The sequence below is a fragment of the Ranitomeya imitator genome, chromosome 1 (genome assembly GCF_032444005.1).
Source record: "Ranitomeya imitator isolate aRanImi1 chromosome 1, aRanImi1.pri, whole genome shotgun sequence".
Taxonomy (NCBI): domain Eukaryota; kingdom Metazoa; phylum Chordata; class Amphibia; order Anura; family Dendrobatidae; genus Ranitomeya; species Ranitomeya imitator.
The window spans coordinates 1,205,470,310-1,205,497,697 of NC_091282.1; the positions used below are offsets into that span (position 1 = coordinate 1,205,470,310).

At 38.8% G+C, this 27,388-nt stretch overlaps 1 protein-coding gene across 1 annotated transcript in view; it reads left to right on the plus strand.

Moving 5' to 3' along the window:
* ATOH8 (atonal bHLH transcription factor 8) overlaps positions 1-23,694 on the plus strand; it is a 58,745-nt gene extending 35,051 nt beyond the window's left edge. Inside the window, exon 3 of the mRNA XM_069744918.1 lies at positions 23,072-23,694. Coding sequence (XP_069601019.1) covers positions 23,072-23,077 — 6 coding nt within the window. The 3' untranslated portion in view covers positions 23,078-23,694. The remainder of the gene's footprint in view (positions 1-23,071) is intronic.
* The last annotated feature ends 3,694 nt before the right edge of the window (positions 23,695-27,388 follow it).

Here is a 27,388-nt window from a genome sequence, read left to right on the forward strand (position 1 = left end):
GCTCAAATCCAGACTTAAGACGGAAAGACCCACAAACAAGCAAGACCTGAAGGCTGCGGCTGTAAAGGCCTGGCAAAGCATTAAGAAGGAGGAAACCCAGCGTTTGGTGATGTCCATGGGTTCCAGACTTAAGGCAGTGATTGCCTCCAAAGGATTTGCAACAAAATATTGAAAATAAAAATATTTTGTTTGGGTTATGTTTATTTGTCCAATTACTTTTGACCTCCTAAAATGTGGAGTGTTTGTAAAGAAATGTGTACAATTCCTACATTTTCTATCAGATATTTTTGTTCAACCCTTCAAATTAAACGTTACAATCTGCACTTGAATTCTGTTGTAGAGGTTTCATTTCAAATCCAATGTGGTGGCATGCAGAGCCCAACTCGCGAAAATTGTGTCACTGTCCAAATATTTCTGGCCCTAACTGTATATTCCTGTACATAGGAGCAGTATTATAGTAGATATATTCCTGTACATAGGAGCAGTATTATAGTAGATATATTCCTGTACATAGGAGCAGTATTATAGTAGATATATTCCTGTACATAGGAGCAGTATTATAGTAGATATATTCCTGTACATAGGAGCAGTATTATAGTAGATATATTCCTGTACATAGGAGCAGTATTATAGTAGATATATTCCTGTACATAGGAGCAGTATTATAGTAGATATATTCCTGTACATAGGAGCAGTATTATAGTAGATATATTCCTGTACATAGGAGCAGTATTATAGTAGTTATATTCTTGTACATAAGAGCACTATTATAGTAGTTATATTCTTGTACATAGGAGCAGTATTATAATAGTTATATTCTTGTATATAAGAGCACTATTATAGTAGTTATATTCTTGTACATAGGGAGCAGTATTATAGTAGTTATATTCTGGTACATAGAGGACAGTATTATAGTAGATATATTCCTGTACATAGGGGCAGTATTATAGTAGTTATAGTCTTCTACATAGGGACAGTATTATAGTAGTTATATTCTTCTACATAGAAGCAGTATTATAGTAGTTATATTCTGAATCCTGTACATAGTGAGCAGTATTATAGTAGTTATATTCCTGTACATGGAGCAGTATTATTCTTCTACATAGGGGCAGTATTATAGTAGTTATATTCTTGTACATAGGAGCAGTATTATAGTAGTTATATTCCTGTACATAGGGGGCAGTATTATAGTAGCTATATTCTTGTACATAGGGAGCAGTATTATAGTAGTTATATTCTTCTACATAGGAGCAGTATTATAGTAGTTATATTCTTGTACATAGGGACAGTATTATAGTAGTTATATTCTTCTACATAGGAGCAGTATTATAGTAGTTATATTCTTGTACATAGGGGCAGTATTATAGTAGTTATATTCTTCTACATAGGAGCAGTATTATAGTAGTTATATTCCTGTACATAGGGGGCAGTATTATAGTAGCTATATTCTTGTACATAGGGAGCAGTATTATAGTAGTTATATTCTTCTACATAGGAGCAGTATTATAGTAGTTATATTCTTGTACATAGGGACAGTATTATAGTAGTTATATTCTTCTACATAGGAGCAGTATTATAGTAGTTATATTCTTGTACATAGGGGCAGTATTATAGTAGTTATATTCTTCTACATAGGAGCAGTATTATAGTAGTTATATTCCTGTACATAGGGGGCAGTATTATAGTAGTTATATTCTTGTACATGGGGCAGTATTATAGTAGTTATATTCTTGTACATAAGGGACAGTATTATAGTAGTTATATTCTTGTACATAGGAACAGTATTATAGTAGTTATATTCTTGTACATAGGGGCAGTATTATAGTAGTTATATTCTTGTACATAGGAGCAGTATTATAGTAGTTATATTCTTGTACATAGGGGCAGTATTATAGTAGTTATATTCTTGTACATAAGAGCAGTATTATAGTAGTTATATTCTTGTATATAGGAGCAGTATTATAGTAGTTATATTCTTGTACATAGGAGCAGTATTATAGTAGTTATATTATTGTACATAGGGGCAGTATTATAGTAGTTATATTATTGTACATAGGAGCAGTATTATAGTAGTTATATTATTGTACATAGGAGCAGTATTATAGTAGTTATATTCTTGTACATGGGGCAGTATTATAGTAGTTATATTCTTGTACATAAGGGACAGTATTATAGTAATTATATTCTTGTACATAGGAACAGTATTATAGTAGTTATATTATTGTACATAGGGGCAGTATTATAGTAGTTATATTATTGTACATAGGAGCAGTATTATAGTAGTTATATTCTTGTACATAGGAGCAGTATTATAGTAGTTATATTCCTGCACATAGTTGGCAGTATTATAGTAGTTATATTCTTGTACATAGGAGCAGTATTATAGTAGTTATATTATTGTACATAGGAGCAGTATTATAGTAGTTATATTCTTGTACATAGGAGCAGTATTATAGTAGTTATATTCCTGCACATAGTTGGCAGTATTATAGTAGTTATATTCTTGTACATAGGGGCAGTATTATAGTAGTTATATTATTGTACATAGGAGCAGTATTATAGTAGTTATATTATTGTACATAGGAGCAGTATTATAGTAGTTATATTCCTGCACATAGTTGGCAGTATTATAGTAGTTATATTATTGTACATAGAGGCAGTATTATAGTAGTTATATTATTGTATATAGGAACAGTATTATAGTAGTTATATTCTTGTACATAGGGGCAGTATTATAGTACTTATATTATTGTACATAGGAACAGTATTATATTAGTTATATTCTTGTACATAGGGGCAGTATTATAGTAGTTATACTATTGTACATAGTGTGATGCAGTGACCCCTGTGGCAGCTAGGGGGCACTGTGTGTGCTCCTCGGGATATGCATGGAGGCGTATCTGTGGTTATAATGGTGGTGAAACAGTGACTGGAAGAATTGTAAGTGGCCGATATGTGTCGCAGAGGGAGTCTGCACGGTAAGTCTGAAGTAGTGTTGTTCTGGGACCTGTAGTCCTACAAGTAAATTGTGTTGTTTGTATAGTTGTGAAGGGAGACTTACTGGGCTAGTTATGAGAGATGGGTGGGTCGAACTAGCCACACACACACACTCTCACCTGTGGGAGCGGTTACAGCTTCATAATTTGACCAGGGTGTGGGTCACAGGTCCTGGAGAGCCTGTGTTGGGAGTGTCGTCTCCCTTAAGAGCACATGGTGGGGCTTTGAACCTGGTGGCCTGGGGTGTTGGACAAACATCCTGAATAGCACCCGGACAGGTCACATGCCTGTGTGTTGGACGGTCCCCGGTAAAGACTGATGTCCTGAATAGCGCACTGAGTAGCCTGTGTTGGAAGTCCTGGGGGTAGGCTTCCTGGAGAGCACAACCTGTGTTGGATGTCCAGGGAGTAGGAGTCCTGAAGAGCACATGCCAGTGTGTTGGACGGTCCCAGGTAGGATGGATGTCCTGAATAGCGCACAGTGAGACTGTGGTCCTGGACGGTCTGTGTTGGAAGCTCCTGTGAGTGGAGTCTTCCTGAAGCACCTGAGAGACCGTGGACCTGGACGGTCTGTTTTGGGGAAGCTACCGACCTTTGGTGGCTCTGGACTAAACTGATGTGTGTCTGCCAGGCAAGTCGGTGAACCCCGTAAGGCAGCTTCCCTGAGAGAGAGATGACTGACAGGAGGTCAGCGTGTGGAGCAGGAGCTCCAGAAAGGTAACACCCGGGAAGGGGGGCTATCATAATGGCAGAGACGTATCTGCCAGTGGAACGGACTATTGGTGCTTGTCGTGTTCCATGGATAGTGATGAACTGTGCGGTCTCCCACAGTAACTGTATCAAGTGAGGTCCAGCGTGTTTAGAGACGGCGAACCAATGTCGTGTACGCTATATGACACGGACATTGATACGGCATACGGATAACCCCGGGAACTAGTCAGGTAGGGCTGGTGGGTGTAGTGTCTGAACTGTGAGTTAAAGCCGTGTATGAAATATCTGAGTCAAAGCTGCAACTTAATGTCACCGGTTCTTGCCTGTTGTCTTCTATGGAGTTTATAACGAACTGTGCATAACCCGGTTTATGATGCTATAATAAACCGCATGGACTGTATTTGTGTTAAAAAAACGTTCCTGTGTGACTGAATCCCGTTGCTAAGCGAGTGTCCCCCAACACATGCAGTAAGCACAATCTTACAATAGGAGCAGTATTATAGTAGTTATATTTTTGTACATAGGAGCAGTATTATAGTAGTTATATTCTTGTACATAGGAGCAGTATTATAGTAGTTATATTTTTGTACATAGGAGCAGTATTATAGTAGTTATATTCTTGTACATAGGGGGCAGTATTATAGTAGTTATATTCTTGTACATAGGGGCAGTATTATAGTAGTTATATTTTTGTACATAGGAGCAGTATTATAGTACTTATATTCTTGTACATAGGAGCAGTATTATAGTAGTTATATTTTTGTACATAGGAGCAGTATTATAGTAGTTATATTCTTGTACATAGGGGCAGTATTATAGTAGTTATATTCTTGTACATAGGGGCAGTATTATAGTACTTATATTCTTGTACATAGGAGCAGTATTATAGTAGTTATATTTCTATACATAGGAGCAGTATTATAGTAGTTATATTCTTGTACATAGGAGCAGTATTATAGTAGTTATATTTCTATACATAGGAGCAGTATTATAGTAGTTATATTCTTGTACATAGGAGCAGTATTATAGTAGTTAAATTCTTGTACATGGGAGCAGTATTATAGTAGTTATATTCTTGTACATAGGGGCAGTATTATAGTACTTATATTCTTGTACATAGGAGCAGTATTATAGTAGTTATATTTCTATACATAGGGGCAGTATTATAGTAGTTAAATTCTTGTACATAGGAGCAGTATTATAGTAGTTATATTCTTGTACATAGGGGCAGTATTATAGTAGTTATATTCTTGTACATAGGGGCAGTATTATAGTACTTATATTCTTGTACATAGGAGCAGTATTATAGTAGTTATATTTCTATACATAGGAGCAGTATTATAGTAGTTAAATTCTTGTACATAGGAGCAGTATTATAGTAGTTATATTTCTATACATAGGAGCAGTATTATAGTAGTTATATTCTTGTACATAGGAGCAGTATTATAGTAGTTAAATTCTTGTACATAGGAGCAGTATTATAGTAGTTATATTCTTGTACATAGGGGGCAGTATTATAGTAGTTATATTCTTGTACATAGGAGCAGTATTATAGTAGTTATATTCTTGTACATAGGGGCAGTATTATAGTAAGTTATCTTCTTGTACATAGGAGCAGCATTATAGTAGTTATATTCTTGTACATAGGAGCAGTATTATAGTAGTTACTAGATTGTGGCCCGATTCTAACGCATCGGGTATTCTAGAATATACATGTCCCCGTAGTATATGGCCAATGATGATTCCAGAATTCGAGGCAGACTGTGCCCGTCGCTGATTGGTCGAGGCAACCTTTATGACATCATCGTCACCATGGCAACCATTATGACATCATCGTCGCTGTGCCCGTTGCTGATTGGTCGAGGCCTGGCGGCCTCGACCAATCAGACGCGGGATGTCTACGTCCTTTATGACATCATCGTCGCTGTGCCCGTCTCTGATTGGTCGAGGCCGCCAGGCGGGATTTCTACGTCGATGCTGTGCCGGTCTCTGATTGGTCGCATCGGGTATTCTAGATTCTAACGCATCGGGTATTCTAGAATATACATGTCCCCATAGTATATGGCCAATGATGATTCCAGAATTCGAGGCAGACTGTGCCCGTCGCTGATTGGTCGAGGCAACCTTTATGACATCATCGTCGCCATGGCAACCATTATGACATCATCGTCGCTGTGCCCGTTGCTGATTGGTCGAGGCCTTGCGGCCTCGACCAATCAGACGCGGGATGTCTACGTCCTTTATGACATCATCGTCGCTGTGCCCGTCGCTGATTGGTCGAGGCCTGGCGGCCTCGACCAATCAGAGACGCGGGATTTCTACGTCGATGCTGTGCCGGTCTCTGATTGGTCAAGGCCTGGCGGCCTCGACCAATCAGAGACGTGGGATTTCCAGGACAGACAGACAGACAGACAGACAGACGGAAAAACCCTTAGGCAATTATATATATAGACTAGATTGTGGCCCGATTCTAACGCATCGGGTATTCTAGAATATGCATGTCCCCGTAGTATATGGACAATGATGATTCCAGAATTCGCGGCACACGCCTGGCGGCCTCGACCAATCAGACGCGGGATTTCTACGTCCTTTATGACATCATCGTCGCTGTGCCCGTTGCTGATTGGTCGAGGCCTGGCGGCCTCGACCAATCAGAGAGCCGGGATTTCCAGGACAGACAGACAGACAGACGGAAAAACCCTTAGACAATTATATATATAGATAGATATTCTTGTACATAGGGGCAGTATTATAGTAGTTATATTCTTGTACATAGGGGCAGTATTATAGTAGTTATATTCTTGTACATAGGGGCAGTATTATAGTAAGTTATCTTCTTGTACATAGGGACAGTATTATAGTAGTTATATTCTTGTACATAGGAGCAGTATTATAGTAGTTATATTCTTGTACATAGGGGCAGTATTATAGTAGTTATATTCTTGTACATAGGGGCAGTATTATAGTAGTTATATTCTTGTACATCAGAGCAGTATTATAGTAGTTATATTCTTGTACATAGGGGCAGTATTATAGTAGTTATATTCTTGTACATAGGGGCAGTATTATAGTAGTTATATTCTTGTACATCAGAGCAGTATTATAGTAGTTATATTCTTGTACATAGGGGCAGTATTATAGTAGTTATATTCTTGTACATCAGAGCAGTATTATAGTAGTTATATTCTTGTACATAGGGGCAGTATTATAGTAGTTATATTCTTGTACATAGGGGCAGTATTATAGTAGTTATATTCTTGTACATAGGAGCAGTATTATAGTAGTTATATTCTTGTACATAGGGGCAGTATTATAGTAGTTATATTCTTGTACATAGGGGACAGTATTATAGTAGTTATATTCTTGTACATAGGAGCAGTATTATAGTAGTTATATTCTTGTACATAGGGGCAGTATTATAGTAAGTTATCTTCTTGTACATAGGGACAGTATTATAGTAGTTATATTCTTGTACATAGGGGCAGTATTATAGTAGTTATATTCTTGTACATAGGGGCAGTATTATAGTAGTTATATTCTTGTACATCAGAGCAGTATTATAGTAGTTATATTCTTGTACATAGGGGCAGTATTATAGTAGTTATATTCTTGTACATCAGAGCAGTATTATAGTAGTTATATTCTTGTACATAGGGGCAGTATTATAGTAGTTATATTCTTGTACATAGGGGCAGTATTATAGTAGTTATATTCTTGTACATCAGAGCAGTATTATAATAGTTATATTCTTGTACATAGGAGCAGTATTATAGTAGTTATATTCTTGTACATAGGGGCAGTATTATAGTAGTTATATTCTTGTACATAGGGGCAGTATTATAGTAGTTATATTCTTGTACATCAGAGCAGTATTATAGTAGTTATATTCTTGTACATAGGGGCAGTATTATAGTAGTTATATTCTTGTACATAGGGGCAGTATTATAGTAGTTATATTCTTGTACATAGGAGCAGTATTATAGTAGTTATATTCTTGTACATAGGGGCAGTATTATAGTAGTTATATTCTTGTACATAGGGGACAGTATTATAGTAGTTATATTCTTGTACATAGGAGCAGTATTATAGTAGTTATATTCTTGTACATAGGGGCAGTATTATAGTAAGTTATCTTCTTGTACATAGGGACAGTATTATAGTAGTTATATTCTTGTACATAGGGGCAGTATTATAGTAGTTATATTCTTGTACATAGGGGCAGTATTATAGTAGTTATATTCTTGTACATCAGAGCAGTATTATAGTAGTTATATTCTTGTACATAGGGGCAGTATTATAGTAGTTATATTCTTGTACATCAGAGCAGTATTATAGTAGTTATATTCTTGTACATAGGGGCAGTATTATAGTAGTTATATTCTTGTACATAGGGGCAGTATTATAGTAGTTATATTCTTGTACATCAGAGCAGTATTATAATAGTTATATTCTTGTACATAGGAGCAGTATTATAGTAGTTATATTCTTGTACATAGGGGCAGTATTATAGTAGTTATATTCTTGTACATAGGGGCAGTATTATAGTAGTTATATTCTTGTACATCAGAGCAGTATTATAGTAGTTATATTCTTGTACATAGGGAGCAGTATTATAGTAGTTATATTCTTGTACATAGGAGCAGTATTATAGTAGTTATATTCTTGTACATAGGGGACAGTATTATAGTAGTTATATTCTTGTACATAGGAGCAGTATTATAGTAGTTATATAGTCTTGTACATGGGGGGCAGTATTGTAGTAGTTATATTCTTGTACATAGGAGCAGTACTATAGTAGTTATATTCTTGTACATAGGGGCAGTATTATAGTAGTTATATTCTTGTACATAGGGGCAGTATTATAGTAGTTATATTCTTGTACATAGGGGGTAGTATTATAGTAGTTACATTGTTTTACATAAGAGCAGTATTATAGTAGTTATATTCTTGTACATAGGAGCAGTATTATAGTAGTTATATTCTTGTACATAGGGGCAGTATTATAGTAGTTACATTGTTTTACATAAGAGCAGTATTATAGTAGTTATATTCTTGTACATAGGAGCAGTATTATAGTAGTTATATTCTTGTACATAGGGGCAGTATTATAGTAGTTATATTCTTGTACATAGGAGCAGTATTATAGTAGTTATATTCTTGTACATAGGGGCAGTATTATAGTAGTTATATTCTTGCACATAGGGGCAGTATTATAGTAGTTTTATTCTTGTACATAGGAGCAGTATTATAGTTATATTCTTGTACATCGGAGTAGTATTATAGTTATATTCTTGTACATGGAGCAGTATTATAGTAGTTATATTCTTGTACATAGGGGACAGTATTATAGTAGTTATATTCTTGTACATAGGAGCAGTATTATAGTAGTTATATAGTCTTGTACATGGGGGCAGTATTATAGTAGTTATATTCTTGTAATTAGGAGCAGTACTATAGTAGTTATATTCTTGTACATAGGGGCAGTATTATAGTAGTTATATTCTTGTACATAGGGGCAGTATTATAGTAGTTATATTCTTGTACATAGGAGCAGTATTATAGTAGTTATATTCTTGTACATAGGGGCAGTATTATAGTAGTTACATTGTTTTACATAAGAGCAGTATTATAGTAGTTATATTCTTGTACATAGGAGCAGTATTATAGTAGTTATATTCTTGTACATAGGGGCAGTATTATAGTAGTTATATTCTTGTACATAGGGGCAGTATTATAGTAGTTATATTCTTGTACATAGGGGGCAGTATTATAGTAGTTATATTCTTGTACATAGGGGCAGTATTATAGTAGATATATTCTTGTACATAGGAGGCAGTATTATAGTAGTTATATTCTTGTACATAGGGGGCAGTATTATAGTAGTTACATTGTTTTACATAAGAGCAGTATTATAGTAGTTATATTCTTGTACATAGGAGCAGTATTATAGTAGTTATATTCTTGTACATAGGGGCAGTATTATAGTAGTTATGTTCTTGTACATAGGGGGCAGTATTATAGTAGTTATATTCTTGTACATAGGGGCAGTATTATAGTAGTTATATTCTTGTACATAGGGGCAGTATTATAGTAGTTATATTCTTGTACATAGGGGCAGTATTATAGTAGTTATGTTCTTGTACATAGGGGCAGTATTATAGTAGTTATGTTCTTGTACATAGAGGACAGTATTATAGTAGATATATTCTTGTACATAGGAGGCAGTATTATAGTAGTTATATTCTTGTACATAGGGGCAGTATTATAGTAGTTATATTCTTGTACATAGGGGCAGTATTATAGTAGTTATGTTCTTGTACATAGGGGCAGTATTATAGTAGTTATGTTCTTGTACATAGAGGACAGTATTATAGTAGTTATATTCTTGTACATAGGAGGCAGTATTATAGTAGATATATTCTTGTACATAGGGAGCAGTGTTATAGTAGTTATATTCTTGTACATAGGAGCAGTATTATAGTATATATATTCTTGTACATAGGGGCAGTATTATAGTAGTTATATTCTTGTACATAGGAGCAGTATTATAGTAGTTATATTCTTGTACATAGGAGCAGTATTATAGTAGTTATATTTTTGTACATAGGAATTGTAACCATTTTTATACAAAGCCTCCTCATTTCAGAGACTCAAAAGTAATTGGTCAAATTAAGTTTCCCATAAATAAAATGTTAATTTTTAATAATTTGTAGAGAATCTTTTGCTGGCAATGACTGCCTGAAATCTGGAAGCCACGAACGTCACCAAACGCCGGGTTTCCTCCTTTGTGATGCTTTGCCAGGCCTTTAGTGCATCTGACTTCAGTTGTTTCTTGTTTGTGGGTTTTTCTGTTTTAAGTTATGACTTAAACATGTGAAATGCTGCTGGATGGGGCTGAGATCTGGTGATGACTCGGCCATTGCAGAAAATTTAGCTTCTTTACATTCGCAGTATATTTTGGGTCATTGTCCATCTGTGTTGTGAAGCGCCGTCCAATCATCCTTGCTGCACTTGGTTGAATCTGAGCAGAACGTACCTCCCTGTACACTCCAGAATTCATCCGGCTGCTTCTGTCTTCAGTCACATCATCAACTATCACTAGTGACCCGGTGCCATTGGAAGCCATAAATGCCCAAGCCATCACACTGCCTCCACCATGTGTCACAGAGGGTGTGCTGTGCTTTGTACCATGAGCCGTTCCAAGCCTTCTCCATACTTTCTTCTTTCCATCATTCTGGTACAAGTTCATCTTAGTTTTAGTTGACTGTGGTATTGCAGAGGCTTCCTTCTAACTGTCCCCCTTTTATACCAACCCCACCCTTTTACAACACCGTCCCGCTCCGACTTAACATCCCTTTTCCCAAAAGAATACTCGTAACACCTTTTTCTTTGGATATATTGGCCAAATCGAACCTTTTATTAAGAAACATTAGAATAAATAACTTTTAGTAAGGAGGTTCTTAGAGCTCCAAAACCTGGCGGAAACCAGCAAATAATAATTAACCATCCAGCATTACCCCCAGCCGCGACTACCTTTTCCATAACACCGACTCCCAGAAACCCCACCCTGTAGAGTCCCAAACTCCGCCCGGTAATGAACCAAAATCCAAACATCAAGGGGAGGTTACCATCCACCTGATGTACAACCCCCCACCACAATTTTGCCACCAACTCCAAGAACCCAATCACCACCAGGGCTGTGGAGTCGTAAGCCAAATGTCCAACTCCGACTCCTCAATTTCCATGACACCGACTCCACCAAAATGGGCTCCGACTCCCGACTCCACGACTCCGACTACAAAGCCCTGATCACCACCGCTGGCCAAAATGACCCACTGATATCATCATCCAACATTTTGATATTTTACCTTACTTGAACCCTTAAATTAAACACCTTTGCTCTTGGTGCCTTGTACCGATTGCTAGCCCCCACTCCTTCTCAGACAGATAAACCCTGCTCAACTGTATTCATCCCCTCCTTACTGTCCAGCCCCTCTAAACTTTTGACCCCACAGAGCCCTCCTTCTTCCCATATTTATTTTAACCCCTGCTTGCCCTACAAACTAATTCATGCGTGACTCCGCCCATGGCTTTCCTGAGGGCCACGTTTTTCATTTTCCAGAACTGGGCGGCTTCTTTAGGTGTTTTTTGGCCAAGTATAGTCTTTCTATTTTTAAAGCTGATTAATTGTTTCCACCTTGTGGTGACCCCTCTGTATTTGCTCTCATGAAGTCTTCTTTGTATGGTAGACTTAAATAGTGAAACACATATTTCCTTGAGGGTCTTCTTCACTTGAGTGAATGTTGTGAAGGGGTTTTTCTTCACCATGGAAAGGATTCTGCGTATCATCCACCACTGTTGTCTTTCATGGATTTACAGGCTTTTTTGAGTTCCCAAGCTCACCAGTGCAGGCTTTTTTTTCAGAATGTACCAAACTGTTGATTTGGCCACTACTAACATTTCTGCTTTCTCGCTGATGGATTTCTTCCTTTTTTTCAGCTTAATGAAGTTCTGTTTCTCTTTCATTAAGATCTCCTTTGACCGTATTTTGTGGGTTCACAGCAACAGCTGCCAAATGCAAATGTCACACTTGGAATCAGCTCTAGACCTTTTACCTGCTTAATTGATGATGGATCAAGTAGGGAAAAACCCATGCAACCAATGAAAGTGCTTTTCAGATAATTGTCCAATTAATTTTTCTCCCTTTAAAAAGAGGCAGCAACATATTAAAGAGCTGTAATTCCTAAACCTTTACTCCAATTAAGATGTGAATTCCCTCAAATTAAAGCTGCAAGTCTGCACTTTAAGCCCATATTGATTAAATCCCTGGATCTTGAATATGTTTTGGTAAAAAGCTAAAATGCCAAATCTTGTGTCACTGTCCAAATATTTCTCGACCTAACTGTAGATTTTTGTGCATTGAGTTCAGTATTATAGTTGTTATATTTTTGTTCATGGGGCAGTATTATAGTAGTTATATTCTTGTACATAGGGGCAGTATTATAGTAGTTATATTCTTGTACATAGGGGCAGTATTATAGTAGTTATATTCTTGTACATAGGAGCAGTATTATAGTAGTTATATTCTTGTACATAGGAGCAGTATTATAGTAGTTATATTCCTGTACATAGGGGGCAATATTACAGTAATTATATTCTTATACAAGGGGCAGTATTATAGAAGTTATATTCTTGTACATAGGGGCAGTATTAAAGTAGTTATATTCTTGTACATAGGGAGAAGTATTATAGTAGTTATATTCTTGTACATAGGAGCAGTATTATAGTAGTTATATTCTTGTACATAGGAGCAGTATTATAGGAGCTATATTCTTGTACATAGGAGCAGTATTATAGTAGTTATATTCTTGTACATAGTAGCAGTACTATAGTAGTTATATTCTTGTACATAGGGACACTATTATAGTAGTTATATTTTTGCTCATGGAGCAGTATTATAGTAGTTATATTTTTGTATATGGGGCAGTATTATAGTAGTTATATTCTTGTACATAGGGGCAGTATTATAGTAGTTATATTTTTGTACAAGGGGCAGTATTATAGTAGTTATATTTTTGAACATGTGGCACTATTATAGTAGTTCTATTTTTTCTCATGGGTCAGTATTATAGTAGTTATATTTTTGTACATGGGGCAGGATTATAGCAGTTATATTTTTGTACATGGGGCAGACTTTTCTCACACTTGAGGAGAGTACATGTAACCTGTCTCATAAATATTTAGACATACGCCAAACCCGGATCAGTAGAGTATAGTCATTTTTTGAAGTCTCCAAAGAAATAACATGGTAAGCTCTTAATCCTCACGCTTTTCAAAAAAAACAACCAGTGAAGTTACAACAAATCTTAGGGGATTTATAAGACACTTGATCAAAGATAAAGTTATGTTAAGCAGCTGCTGTGGCTGACAGGCAAATGGATGCCGAATAATTAAAGGTGCAGCAGAAGAGCCTAATAGTTTATAATGCAGGAAATGTAGGACATACAATGGAAGAAACGTATTGATTAGCCATTCTGCAGATCTGAGTTTGAAGACTGACTTATCTACAACTACGGTAGTTTGTTTATTGTCCTAAGGGAAATCTCCCCTTTATCACATCTTACATCTAATTAGTCATTCGTGATCACAATATATACTCACATAGTCTATAATCTGGGCTCCACAAGATCACTATGAGACATATGGATCACATATGATCTTACACGCTTGTACACATACAAGAATAAAGTGTCGGGAGTGGAAGTTATTCTTCACTCTCTGGAGTCATGACAAGCCAGTAGTAAGGTAAAAATGTAGGTTTATTGTTGACCCGTTTCACAGTCCACTGACTCCTTCAGGACAATCATACATAATCAACCAGGTTTTAAACCAGGTTGTCCATGTATAGTTGTCCTAAACAAGGAGTCGGTGGACTCTGAAACGCGTTGACAACAAACCTATGTTTTTACCTTACTATTGGTTTGTCGTGACTCCAGAGAGCTCAGATTTTCTCTGACTTCCTCTTCATGCTCAATTCGACAGGAGGCTGGGACGGTGATACCGGCCGGGGTCACGTTTCACAACAACAGTACGGGAGCCCTCAGAACACGAGTGCCAACACCGCAGGAACGACATGAGCACGGGAGGTGAGTATAAGTTTTATTATGTCATAGGGGCCAAAGCGAGGGAAATGTGACAAGACGTTGTCCAAGTAATGGGCAACTTCTTTAAGGAAGCTGCTGAATCTGGATTCCAGGTTTTTTAGCTGTTGTGTCTCACACAACTCTGTAAGGTGAGCGGTTCTACTATTCTTTTAGCAATTTGTTACCTGGATAAGACCCTATTGGGCTCTTGCATTTTTCACATGTACACATACAAGTGTATATAGAGTGAACGACTCTAAAGCATTCTCCCAAGTGACTAAATTAGTTGGGTTCACAGGTGTACAGTACTTAAGTTTAGAGGTCCTCAGTATCAGAGCTCAAGGGTCTACAGTAGCAGAGTTCAAGGGTCCTCAGTAATTAAGTTAAGCGTCCTTCTTAGTCCTTCTTAGAAGACCTCAGGAAATCAGAGGGTCTAAATAACTGAGATCTCATGTCTTCAGTAGCTGAGCTTTGGTAGCTGAGTTCAGAGGTCCATGGGCTGGGCTTAAAGGTCCACAATAGATGGATTCAGAGGTCCTTAGTAAATAAGTTCAGAGGTGGTCCTCAGTATCTGAGTAAAGGGGTGCTATAGTTCAGGGAGGTCAAGCATAGTTTAGTTAAGTGTTTTTTGTAAGGTTAGGTCAGAACTCCAGGATAGTTGAATTCAGGTGGCCTTAGTAGATAAGGTTCAGAGATCCTCAATAGGTAAATTCAATGGGTGAGAATCAAGGTTCAGTAGACCATAGCTGAGCTCAGAGGTCTTCAATAACTGACTAAAGGCGTCCCAAAGTTCAGAAAGGTCTAGCATAATTTGGTTCAGGGGTTGTTGTTAAGTGAACTCTTGACTCCACAGTCGTTGAATTCAGGATTTCTTAGTTGATAAATTAAGAGGTCCTAAGTAGCTGAATTTACTGGATGAGGATCCAAGCTTAGCAGTCCATGGCTTAGCTTAGAAGTCATCAGTAGCTGAATAAAGAGGCCCTAGAGTTCAGTGAGGTCTAGCATAATTTGGTTCAGGTCATCAGCAGCTGACTAAAGTTTTCAGTCTAGTGGTCTGCCATAGTTGCTTTTAGAGGTTGGTAGGTAAGCTCAAAGGTTCACTGGAGTTGGGTTCAGGGGTCATTAGTAGTTAAGTTCAAAGGTCCAGAGCAACTGAGTTCAGGGAAGCAGGACATGAGCTTAGTGGTCCATAGCGGAGCTCAGTGGTTACAGTTTAGATGTCTGGCAGAGTTGGATTTAGAGGCTTCTGGTAGGTGAGCTCTGGGGTACACAGTAGATTGGTTTAGTGGTCTTTGGTTCTTTCATAGTAACTGAACTTCGGTATCTTCGATAGACTCAGAGGCCAGTACCTAATGTCTGTCTACATTAGCTGAGCCTAGGGATAATAGTTTGGTTTAAGGGTTCTCAATAAATAAGGTCAGAGTTCCTCAGGAGCTGAGTAAAGTGGACCTAGAGCTCAGTGATCTACCTTAGTTGGATTCAGTGGTTCTTGGTAGGCGAGACCATGTACTCAAAATCATTTTTTGAGCTGTTCACATGTCTGTTTTTTGCGGACCGTGAATCTTCAAGAAATCATGGAGAGATGTCCATTTTAGTCACCAATTAAAATGACCTAAGTCCATGGGTCCGTGAAAGGTCTCGGCACCAGTGTGCAGTCCGTGACCACCCCTGTAATAACTCAGAATTCCCCAATGAGATTTTAAATCTGGACAGCCCCTTTAAACGAGTTAAATACTAGAACATATTGCCTGGGGCAGAGAGGATCAACCTGCAGATCTCTGGCAGCTGGAAGGCTGCCTGTCTGTGTCGCTGCCGTCTCCAGCACTCAGCTGCCCGAACACAAAACAGATGCAGCTGTCTACAAATTGGCACCATTGAGACGAGCTGTCACTCGTGGCGCTGGTGGACAATCCAAATATTGTATATACCTCCCTCAGGACCAGGCTGTCGCTCGGACAAGCAGTGCCAAATGAGCGAGACAGACGAGCGGGGTCTGGAATGATGACTGGGGATGAAACATGGCCGAGAGGAGCAGCAGATGCAGAGATACAACGCGGATATATTCTATACAAAAGACGTTACAAGCAAAAAATGAGCAAAAAGCTATCACCCAAAGAAAGGAGTGCGCAGGTTAGAGATAAGCGACTCCCAGAATTCACTTTTGGTCAAATTTGCTCAAATTTGACAAAATTGCTTCGATTTGAAAAAATTCAATCTGCCCCAAATGTCGTGAATGTTAAAATAAAAAAAAACAAAAACAAATAAAACTTATAGTCTTACCTATTCTTACTGGTCCTCCGTATACAGGACTTTGGGACCCCTGTTGTCACGATCGCCGGTGGTCTCCTATATTTATCTCCTAAAAATATTTCTTTAAATATGCCTTCTTCTTGATTTACCATAAACCATGTGATTATGGGAGAGGCCACCCCACTACACTGCTTCACTGCTCTTTGTTCACATATTAATTTTACCTACGGCCGCCACTAGGGGGAGCACTTTGCAATTGAACTTTATAACTCTGTATACACTTAGCTCCCCTAGTGGCAGTGGCATGCAACAGCAAAAAATATTTTTTGCTTCTCATACTTTTTCCTCTGCACTTTTTCCTTTTTTTTTTTTTAGAGAAAACTAAAAAGAGGAAACGAATATATTATAACTTTTTCAGGACTTTGTCGTAAATTAAAGTGACGTCTACACCAGTCTATCTAAATCCCAATCCTTTCGAATCATTTCTCCATTAACAGCAGGGTATATAGAGTCATGGCTTTAGGGGTTATAGAAGGAGAAATAACTCCCAACCCTGGTGCAAGAAGCGGCCCCAGAGGGCAGTCTGCCACGCGAGAAGACACCATTATTATAAATGGGACTTGGCAGAGGGTGGCTGTCGCAGATTTTTCGTTGGAGCCGAGGAGCTTGAGGTTACGTCTCTGTCGGCTGTTACTAGAGCTACAAACAGTAAACAGCCATGATATGAATGATGTCAAGAAACTGATGAAAATGATGTATAGTAGACAGCACCCTCTGCTGGTAACGGCTGGTAATACACTTTTTTTCTTTATGACATTTTGTGACAAAATATAATTAAAAGTGTAAAAAATAAAAAAATAATAAAAAATAATTACAGATAGAAAAAAAAATTATAAACTGCACGTATTAGCTCTCTGTATGATAGACATTGGTATTTATTTAATTCTGCTTTCCCATATTGTTTTAGCGCTAAACAGTTGCTTAGTTACAGGCTGACTATCACAACCAATTACTGTCCTCAAACCCCACAATAAGGTAAAACTGCCTATAGTGTTCATACCAGTCTAATATGTCCAGGATTTGTCTTGATTCTCATACCCTATATCTTACCATCCACTATTTTCAGTGGGCAGTTCCTCATTATCAGTATTCTGCCAGTACTATATGTGCTGGAACTATCTTGGCCTCAATTCTCGCCACGTGTGGCTCTTACCATTATCCAATGGCTTGCCTGCCCTGAGCTGAAAGCTGTCCGTCTGTTATGACTGTATGCAGTTCGGCAGGATGGAGGATAGGAGCAGAGAGAGACAAAGCCTTGCTCCAACTTCCTGTAAAGTGACAAAAGCCCCGCCCCATTTCCTGTAGAGTGCCAATGCCACACTTCCACTTCCTGTAAAGCGACAAAGCCCCGCCCCCAGTCGCTGTAGATAAAAAGCCCCGCCCCATTTCCTGTAGAGAGCCAATGCCACACTTCCACTTCCTATAAAGCGACAAAGCCCCGCCCCCAGTCGCTGTAGATAAAAAGCCCCGCCCCATTTCCTGTAGAAAGCCAATGCCACACTTCCACTTCCTGTAAAGCGACAAAGCCCCGCCCCCAGTCACTGTAGATGGAAAAAGCCCTGTCCCATTTCCTGTAGAAAGCCAATGCCACACTTCCACTTCCTGTAAAACAACAAAGTCACGCCCCAATCGCTGTAGATGGAAAAAGCCCCGCCCCATTTCCTGTAGAAAGCCAATGCCACACTTCCACTTCCTGTAAAGTGACAAAGCCCTGCCCCAATCGCTGTAGATGGAAAAAGCCCAGCCCCATTTCCTGTAGAAAGCCAATGCCACACTTCCACTTCCTGTAAAGCGACAAAGCCCCGCCCCAGTCGCTGTAGATGGAAAAAGCCCCGCCCCAGTTCGTGTAGAAAGCCAATGCCACACTTCCACTTCCTGTAAAGCGACAAAGCCCCACCCCCAGTCACTGTAGATGGATAAGCCCCGCCCCATTTCCTGTAGAAAGCCAATGCCACACTTCCACTTCCTGTAAAGCGACAAAGCCCCGCCCCAGTCACTGTAGATGGATAAGCCCCGCCCCATTTCCTGTAGAAAGCCAATGCCGCACTTCCACTTCCTGTAAAGCGACAAAGTCCCGCCCCCAGTCGCTGTAGATCTGAAAAATCCCTGCCCCCATTTTCCTGTAGAGAGATTCAGATGTCCGGGAAAGGTGTGAACAGCTGCTGATTGGCTGCAGCAATAAATATAATGTTGGACCACGCAGAACATAAGGTGTTACAGATTCAGCATCCACTGACGACCAGAGTCAGGAGTTCTGATAGTCCGTTCAGGAGTCTCATAAGATAAATAGCTCCATTTGACTCACCATGAATTAGTATCAGCTCCTCCATGATACCAGGGGAATAATCCTCCATTGCTCCTTCTATAGGACAGACGTAGTGTCCAACAATGAGAATTGATCCATGTTTAATCCCCATTAATGGAGCAGCTCACCTATGTTGTCCAACCCAAGGTTCCGCACGTCCAGCTTTGTCAAGAGCTCCTAAGAACATCACGCTCATGACAAAGCCAGAAGGGCGAAACCCTGGGTCTAGCAAACAATGAGGCATAATAATAATATAATAATAATAATAATTTTTATTTATATAGCGCCAACATATTCCGCAGCGCTTTACAAATTATAGAGGGGACTTGTACAGACAATAGACATTACAGCATAACAGAAATCACAGTTCAAAACAGATACCAGGAGGAGTGAGGGCCCTGCTCGCAAGCTTACAAACTATGGGGAAAAGGGGAGACACGAGAGGTGGATGGTAACAATTGCTTTAGTTATTCGGACCAGCTATAGTGTAAGGCTCAGGTGTTCATGTAAAGCTGCATGAACCAGTTACCTGCCTAAGTATGTAGCAGTACAGACACAGAGGGCTAATACTGCATAAAGTGTATGAGAACATGATGCGAGGAACTTTTTTTTTTTTTTAATTATAAATAGGCCACACAGGGATCGTTAGGTTAATGCATTGAGGCGGTAGGCCAGTCTGAACAAATGAGTTTTTAGGGCACGCTTAAAACTGTGGGGATTGGGGATTAATCGTATTAACCTAGGTAGTGCATTCCAAAGAATCGGCGCAGCACGTGTAAAGTCTTGGAGACGGGAGTGGGAGGTTCTGATTATTGAGGATGCTAACCTGAGGTCATTAGCGGAGGGCACGGGTAGGGTGGTAGACTGATACCAGGGAGGAGATGTAGGGTGGTGCTGAGCCATGGAGAGCTTTGTGGATGAGGGTAGTAGTTTTGTACTGGATTCTGGAGTGGATGGGTAGCCAGTGTAATGACTGGCACAGGGTAGAGGCATCGGTGTAACGGTTGGTGAGGAATATGATCCTGGCTGCAGAGTTTACAAGTGGCATACAAGTTTTATGGGCTTGTAAATGATCTTGGAGCATTCTTTTATGTATTTATCTATCTATATTAGTATACTATACTGAAGCCAATCAATCCTCGCTGTTTTACACTATGGTCGATCATAGGGACCATGATTCCAGCGATGTGTCACTAGGCTGCTTGCTGCAGTTTTGATAAAATCCCTGTTTTATCTGCAGCAGGTCTCTGAATGCTGAGCTCTGTATAATCCCGCCCACACCACTGATTGGCCGCTTCCTGTGCACCACTGCCAATCAGGGGTGAGGGCGGGGTTATGCAGAGCTCAAGAATAAGGAGGACTACATGGCAGCAGGTTTACTAGTCTCCTGCTAATAAAACTGTGATTTTATCAAAACTACAGAAGGCAACCCAATGAGTGACACATCACTGGAATCAGGGTCTCTATCTCTAAATCATGCTGCTCTCAGATTAGGTGTCAAAAATCCTGGTGATAGATTTCCTTTAAAAAGGGGTTGTCCAAATACTGGACAGCCCTGTTAGGGACCTCTATGGAGAATATGGAATAGCACTGCTGTATATATATATTTTTTGCTCTTTTTTACTGCTGTTTTAATCTTTTACATGGGTGTTAGTTGTATTTTTGGGAAATGATGGGTTTGGTGGAGTGTAATTCACAGTAAGGCCATCAGTGCACTTGGCCTTGAGGAGGAAGGTACATTTTAGGTTCTATTTTGGCTGATTTCCTTTACATCTATTTAGAGCTTGCTGTTTGCTCCTGTGGCTTCTCGTGGCCATCACCTCACAGCAGGAGATGGATGACGAGTCCCAGAAGGACACGCTGGGATCACACGACACCAGCGGCCTTTCATATTACATTTCATGCTTCCTCGGCACAATCCTCGTCATCAGCTGCTCCGAGGTCTCCATGAAAAATTCTAGAAGAATCGGTGACCAAAAAAATAAAGTCATGGAGGGAATGGCCGACCACAATGTGCTGGAACCTCCAACAGAAAGTGCTCAGTTCCCCAGCAGCGCCACCACAGGGGAAATAGGGCATTACACCGTTCTCAGAGATATGTTTGCTTTGTCCATGTAATACATGGACCTTGTGAGGCCTCCAGAAAGAAGATCCTTGTAGGACCTGTCTGCTGTGGTTAGTAGATGACGACCCTGAATCTCAAGAGAAAGTTTAGTCAAGAGCTCATATTGTCATATTGTACTGTGAAAATAACTTTTAGGAAAAAATGAGGTTGTAGAAGTCATGGCCTTACGCTAGATACATAGATAGACAGTGTGAGAAATAATAGATAGATAATAGATAGATAGATAATAGATAGATAGATAATATTTAGATAGATAGATAATAGATAGATAATAGATAGATAGAAAGATAATAGATAGATAAATAATAGATAGATAATAAATAGATAGATAGATAGATAGATAGATAGATAATAGATAGATAATAGATGATAGATAGATAATAGATAGATAGATAGATAATAGATAGATAGATACATAATAGATAGATAATAGATGATAGATAGATAATAGATAGATAATAGATAAATAATAGATAGATAATAGATAGATAGATAATAGATAGATAGATAATATTTAGATAGATAGATAATAGATAGATAATAGATAGATAGAAAGATAATAGATAGATAAATAATAGATAGATAATAAATAGATAGATAGATAGATAGATAGATAGATAATAGATAGATAATAGATGATAGATAGATAATAGATAGATAGATAGATAATAGATAGATAGATACATAATAGATAGATAATAGATGATAGATAGATAATAGATAGATAATAGATAGATAGATAGATAATAGATAGATAATAAATAGATAGATAGATAGATAATAGATAGATAGATAGATAGATAATAGATAGATAGTAGATATGTGATAGATATCTATCTATCTATCTATCTATCATCTATTATCTATCTATTATCTATCTATCTATTATCTATCTATTATCTATCTATCTATCTATCTATCTATCTATCTATCTATCTATCTATCATCTATTATATATGTATCTATCTATTATCTATCTATTATCTATCTATCTATCTATCTATCTATCTATCTATCTATCTATTATCTATCTATCTATCTATTTATTATCTATCTATTATCTATCTATCTATTTATTATCTATCTATTATCTATCTATCATCTATTATCTATCTATTATCTATCTATCTATCTATCTATCTATCTATCTATCTATCTATTATCTATCTATCTATCTATCTATCTATTATCTATCTATCTATTATCTATCTATCTATTATCTATCTATCTATCTATTATCTATCTATCTATTTATTATCTATCTATCTATTATCTATCTATCATCTATTATCTATCTATTATCTATCTATCTATTTATTATCTATCTATTATCTATCTATCTATTATCTATCTATCATCTATTATCTATCTATCTATCTATTTATCTGTCTATCATCTATTATCTATCTATCTATCTATCTATCTATTATCTATCTATCTATCATCTATTATCTATCTATCTATCTATTATCTATCTATCTATTATCTATCTATCTATCTATCTATCTATCTATTTATCTATCTATCATCTATTATCTATCTATCTATTATCTATCTATCTATCTATCATCTATCTATTATCTATCTATTATCTATCTATCTATCTATCATCTATCTATCTATCATCTATTATCTATCTATCTATCATCTATTATCTATCTATTATCTATCTATCTATCTATTTATTATCTATCTATTATCTATCTATCTATCTATCTATCTATCTATCTATCTATCTATTATCTATCTATCATCTATTATCTATCTATCTATCATCTATTATCTATCTATTATCTATCTATCTATCTATTATCTATCTATCATCTATTATCTATCTATCTATCTTCTGTCTATTATCTATCTATTATCTCTCTATCTCTCTATCTAATATATATCTCAGTGTTTCCCGGGATAGATAGCCCTTAGTTTGGCTGATAGATATAATCCTATATTTAACCCTATACATTCTGTTTTCCCCCAGGAGTGATGTGCGGTAACGCTCGCCCCTCCCAGGATGGCTCCTTCTCTCTTCTCTGGCAAATGTAGGATGGTAAATCCTGAAGACAGCTCCTGGCTGAGACTCCTCAAAAAGACATCTGGATCCCGAGTTTCGGACACAAAGGCAGAGAACAAAACCTGCCGTTCAGCTTTACAGCCTGTGCAATTTATCTCCATAACCGCCCGTGTCTTGGCCTGGGATATTTTCCTGTCACTTCATTTCACATCCAGATTGATTTTTTTTTTTTGCTCTTTTGCCAAAGATTTTGCAAAGCTTTGTGTCATTTTATTGCCTCAAGTTATCCGAATTTTTTCATTTTTCTCCGAAGCAGCTGAGATTTCCCTTCAAGCTCCTACACAAAATCTAATATTTATTGCCGTGTGGATACTGGAGTTCTCCTTTACGCGCCATGATGCTTCTCTGCCAGAGGCTTCCACCAGACTTTGGTTCATGGACTTTATGTTTTTGTCACATGTTGATCCGGATCTGATATTATGTAAAGTCCTTACCAGATAAGGACTTACATGGGACTTCATGGATCATAGTGGAAATAATAATATGATGCTTTTTGCCAATTGAATACACTATAAATTGCTATTATTCTACATGGGTTGTGTGCACTGTTTATTCACACACTTGGACAAACTGCAGTCAAAAATATATGTCCACCATATAACAGAATTGGTCATTATTAGAGATGGGTGAACCCGAACATCTACTATTTGGGGACGGACCTCGAACATGGACTTCACCAGGTAGTCGCACCGTCATGTGCAAGACAGCGGGGCAAACACGGCTTCTGATCATTAAAATCATTACTGCCGGTCAGACAGCCGTGGTTCCCACGCTGTCAAATGACAGCATGGGTCCGCACCTGTAATCTGGGCTATAAAGTTTACCTCCGGTCACTGCCGTCAGCTAATGGGACTACTACTCCCATCAACCTGCCGCTAATAAGTGAGAGCAGGAGCGGCTGATGGGAGCATTTATCACCCAGCACCTGCGCTCTAAATAAATAATTTTAAAAAATGGCCTGAGTTCCCCTGTATTTTGATAACCAGCCAGGCAAAACTGACGGCTGGGGGCTGCAACCATCAGCTGTCAGCTTCAGCAAGGCTGGTTATCAAGAATAGAGGGGTCCCCACGCTGTTTTTTAAATTATTTAAATAAAAACATTTAAAAAATGATGTGGGATCCCCCCCCCATTTCACCCATTTTTGACAACCAGCCTTGCTAAAGCAGACATCTGGGGGTTGGTATTCTCAGGCCATTAAGATGCCATGGATATTACCCCGTCAGCCTACAAATAGCAGCCCGCTGCCACCCAGAAAAGGCACATCTATTAGATGCGCCAATTCTGGTACTTTGCCCAGCTCTTCCCACTTGCCCTGTGGTACCGGCAAGTGGGGTTTATATTTGTGGGGTTGATGTCACCTTTGTATTGTCAGGTGACATCAAGCTCATGGCTTAGTAATGGAGCGGTGTCTATGGAACGCCTATCCATTACTAATCCTATAGTTGCATGGTAAATCAACATACAACCAGAATAAAGACTTTTATTCCAAATAAAACAAAACACTTTTCAATTTTTATTTAAAAATAACAAACACAGTTATACTCAACTAATGCCCATTCCATTGAAGCCTTTGTCTCCTGTAATAAAACAAAAATTAAAAACAACCTTATCCCTTACCTGTCGGTCGTTCTGTCCCACGCTCACATGTCTGAGGATTAATAGTTTTCAATCTGGAGGGTGCCACGATGCAACCGTCCAGGTTGTGAACTACTGGTGAATGAGCTGCTGCGAGTGCAGCGTCAGTGACCAGCGGTGATGACATCAAGGTTACCTCCGGTCACTGAGGCTGCATTCCCAGCCGGGCTAATGAACTGCGGTGACCTCAGTGAGATCCCCATTCGCACAGTGAGAAAAAGTCTCACAGTGTAGACGTGAGTTCACCGCAGAGAATTTCACTGCAGTCAATTTGAATTGTAATTGAGCACAACGTAAAAATCTGAGGGACTCCTGATGCTCTTCATGGTCTCCTTCATCCAGATAAGAGGCTAATATAGGAATAGTTGGTGTTGTGCAAGATACCCAAAATTCTGAGTGTAATTGCCAAACATTGGGTGCCACTTTTGGGAATTTTACTGTCAGGGGACGCTCCTCTGCTGCCTCCAATTGTCAGGACAATTGCAAAATTGACTGATGAGTGATGGACAAGGCGGCGACTGTTTTTGCTACTAGGCCATTTGTGGGGAACTCACAGTGAGCATATGGCAGGGGTGTCAAACTGCATTCCTCGAGCGCTGCAAACAGGTCATGTTTTCAGGATTTCCTTGCATTGCACAGGTGATAATTTAATCACCTGCAGAGAATGATTCCAGCACCTTGTGCAATGCTAAGGAAATCCTGAAAACATGACCTGTTTGCAGCCCTCGAGGAATGCAGTTTGACACCCCTGGCATATGGTATATACACCTCTGATTCCAAGCCTTTGAATATCTATATTTATATATACATATACACACCGATACGGTCACTGCCAACTCCACAATAACAAAAGGAACTACCTGCCACCACAAATAGTTTATACAGCCCGACTAGACAACCGGTACAGGTAGAGTATGGCTTCAGGGGTGCGGTTTACACATCAAAAGGAACGGAGCTATTAAATTTGATATATTTAATCTGGAGATGTAGGCAGTGTTTATAAAAAGTATACAAAGATTTAGCAAAATGGGAACAAAACAATACAGTATATATAATTACATAGAATAAAAGGGATAACAAAACAAAAAGTACTAAACCTGTGTCACGGAAATGTCTCAGAGCTTAGCGGAGGGAAGCACTCCTTAGAGCAACTCTCTACCACATGTACCATCAAGCTTGCCATGCTTCAACATTGTGATAATACTGTAATGGAGTGCCACCCCTTTTGCATCCATGGTTAACAAATAAGAAATGTAGCATTGGCTGAAGGTTGTGGGAGGGTGGTTAGGGGAACATAAACCAAGCCCCTCTGTCCTGGGTGGCAAAAAAAAAACCCAATTTGATCATATTTTGCTAGCGGGCACCCACTCTTTTATGCATGCCTCTGTTTAATTCATTTCTTGTATGGATTCCCAGCAGGGCACATACACACCTATCAATCAATTCCTTTACTTTTTCTTCAACCTCATAGGGACCAAGTATCATAAATTTATGGTGTTTGGTTCTTGGCTTTGGTAAATTTACAGAGCGGCGTCAAAGCTCCTGCTTCAAGTCCGATCTCACTGTTGGGAACCAAGAGGAGATGACAGAGGTGGTTTATTACTGCTTCTGTCCTATATTCTGCAAGTTACATAGTTTGTAGTGAAGGATCGGCCTCTCTGATGCTTTTCTAGGACCATGTGACCACATGATCAGCAGGTACCTGCCGGCATAGCAGAGCTTGTGGGATCTAGCAGTGAAATGTATCACTGTAGTGGACGATTTCCCTTGCAATGTATATATCAAGAAGGGAGGAATGCGATGTCACGCGGTCAATGCCATGAAGGAGGAAGGTCCGGTTCCTGGTTGAACGTATTTACGTATTTATTGCGTTACCCATTTCAGGGACGGTCCGTCTCCTTCATCAGCTATATCAATCAGGAAAACACTCCCGTCACTCATACTCGTCGGAGATGCCAAAACACTTATATCTAAAGCATTAACCCTTTGCTTGTAAGGACAGAACAACCTTTACAATCTCTCACGGAGTTATGCCCCGGTCTATAGGACCAGCTGTCACATATCCATAAGCAGAAAAAAGTTTAAACAGTACAAAAAAAACAGTAGCATGTTGCTAGGGCTAGCGGAACACACCGAGTAAATATAGACATTTATTATAATTGGTGCGTTCGCAGCCTGGGGTTCACCATGCAGGAGGAACCTGCTGCTAGTGAATGGTGGCACAGTTTGGCGGTATAGACTAGCTCTGTTACTTCACAGAGTAGCCGTGAGAGGTAAGCACTGTGCCCTGTTAGCCTCACAGGAGCACAAGCTTACTACCAAACTGATAGCAGTCAGTGATTATGCAAACACGCAATCTCCTCACCGGAGGTGCCGATATTCTAGGGGCTTATTTCAGCCGGGTCCCTGAATACATTCATACAATCTCCTCACCGGAGGTGCCAGTATTCTAGGGGCTTATTTCAGCCGGGTCCCTGAATACATTCACACATAACCACACTGGCGCAAAGCACATAACTTAGATTTGATACTAGCGCATGGCCGTGCGGTTATGCGAACCTTTTATAACTGCAGCAAGTACAGGACCT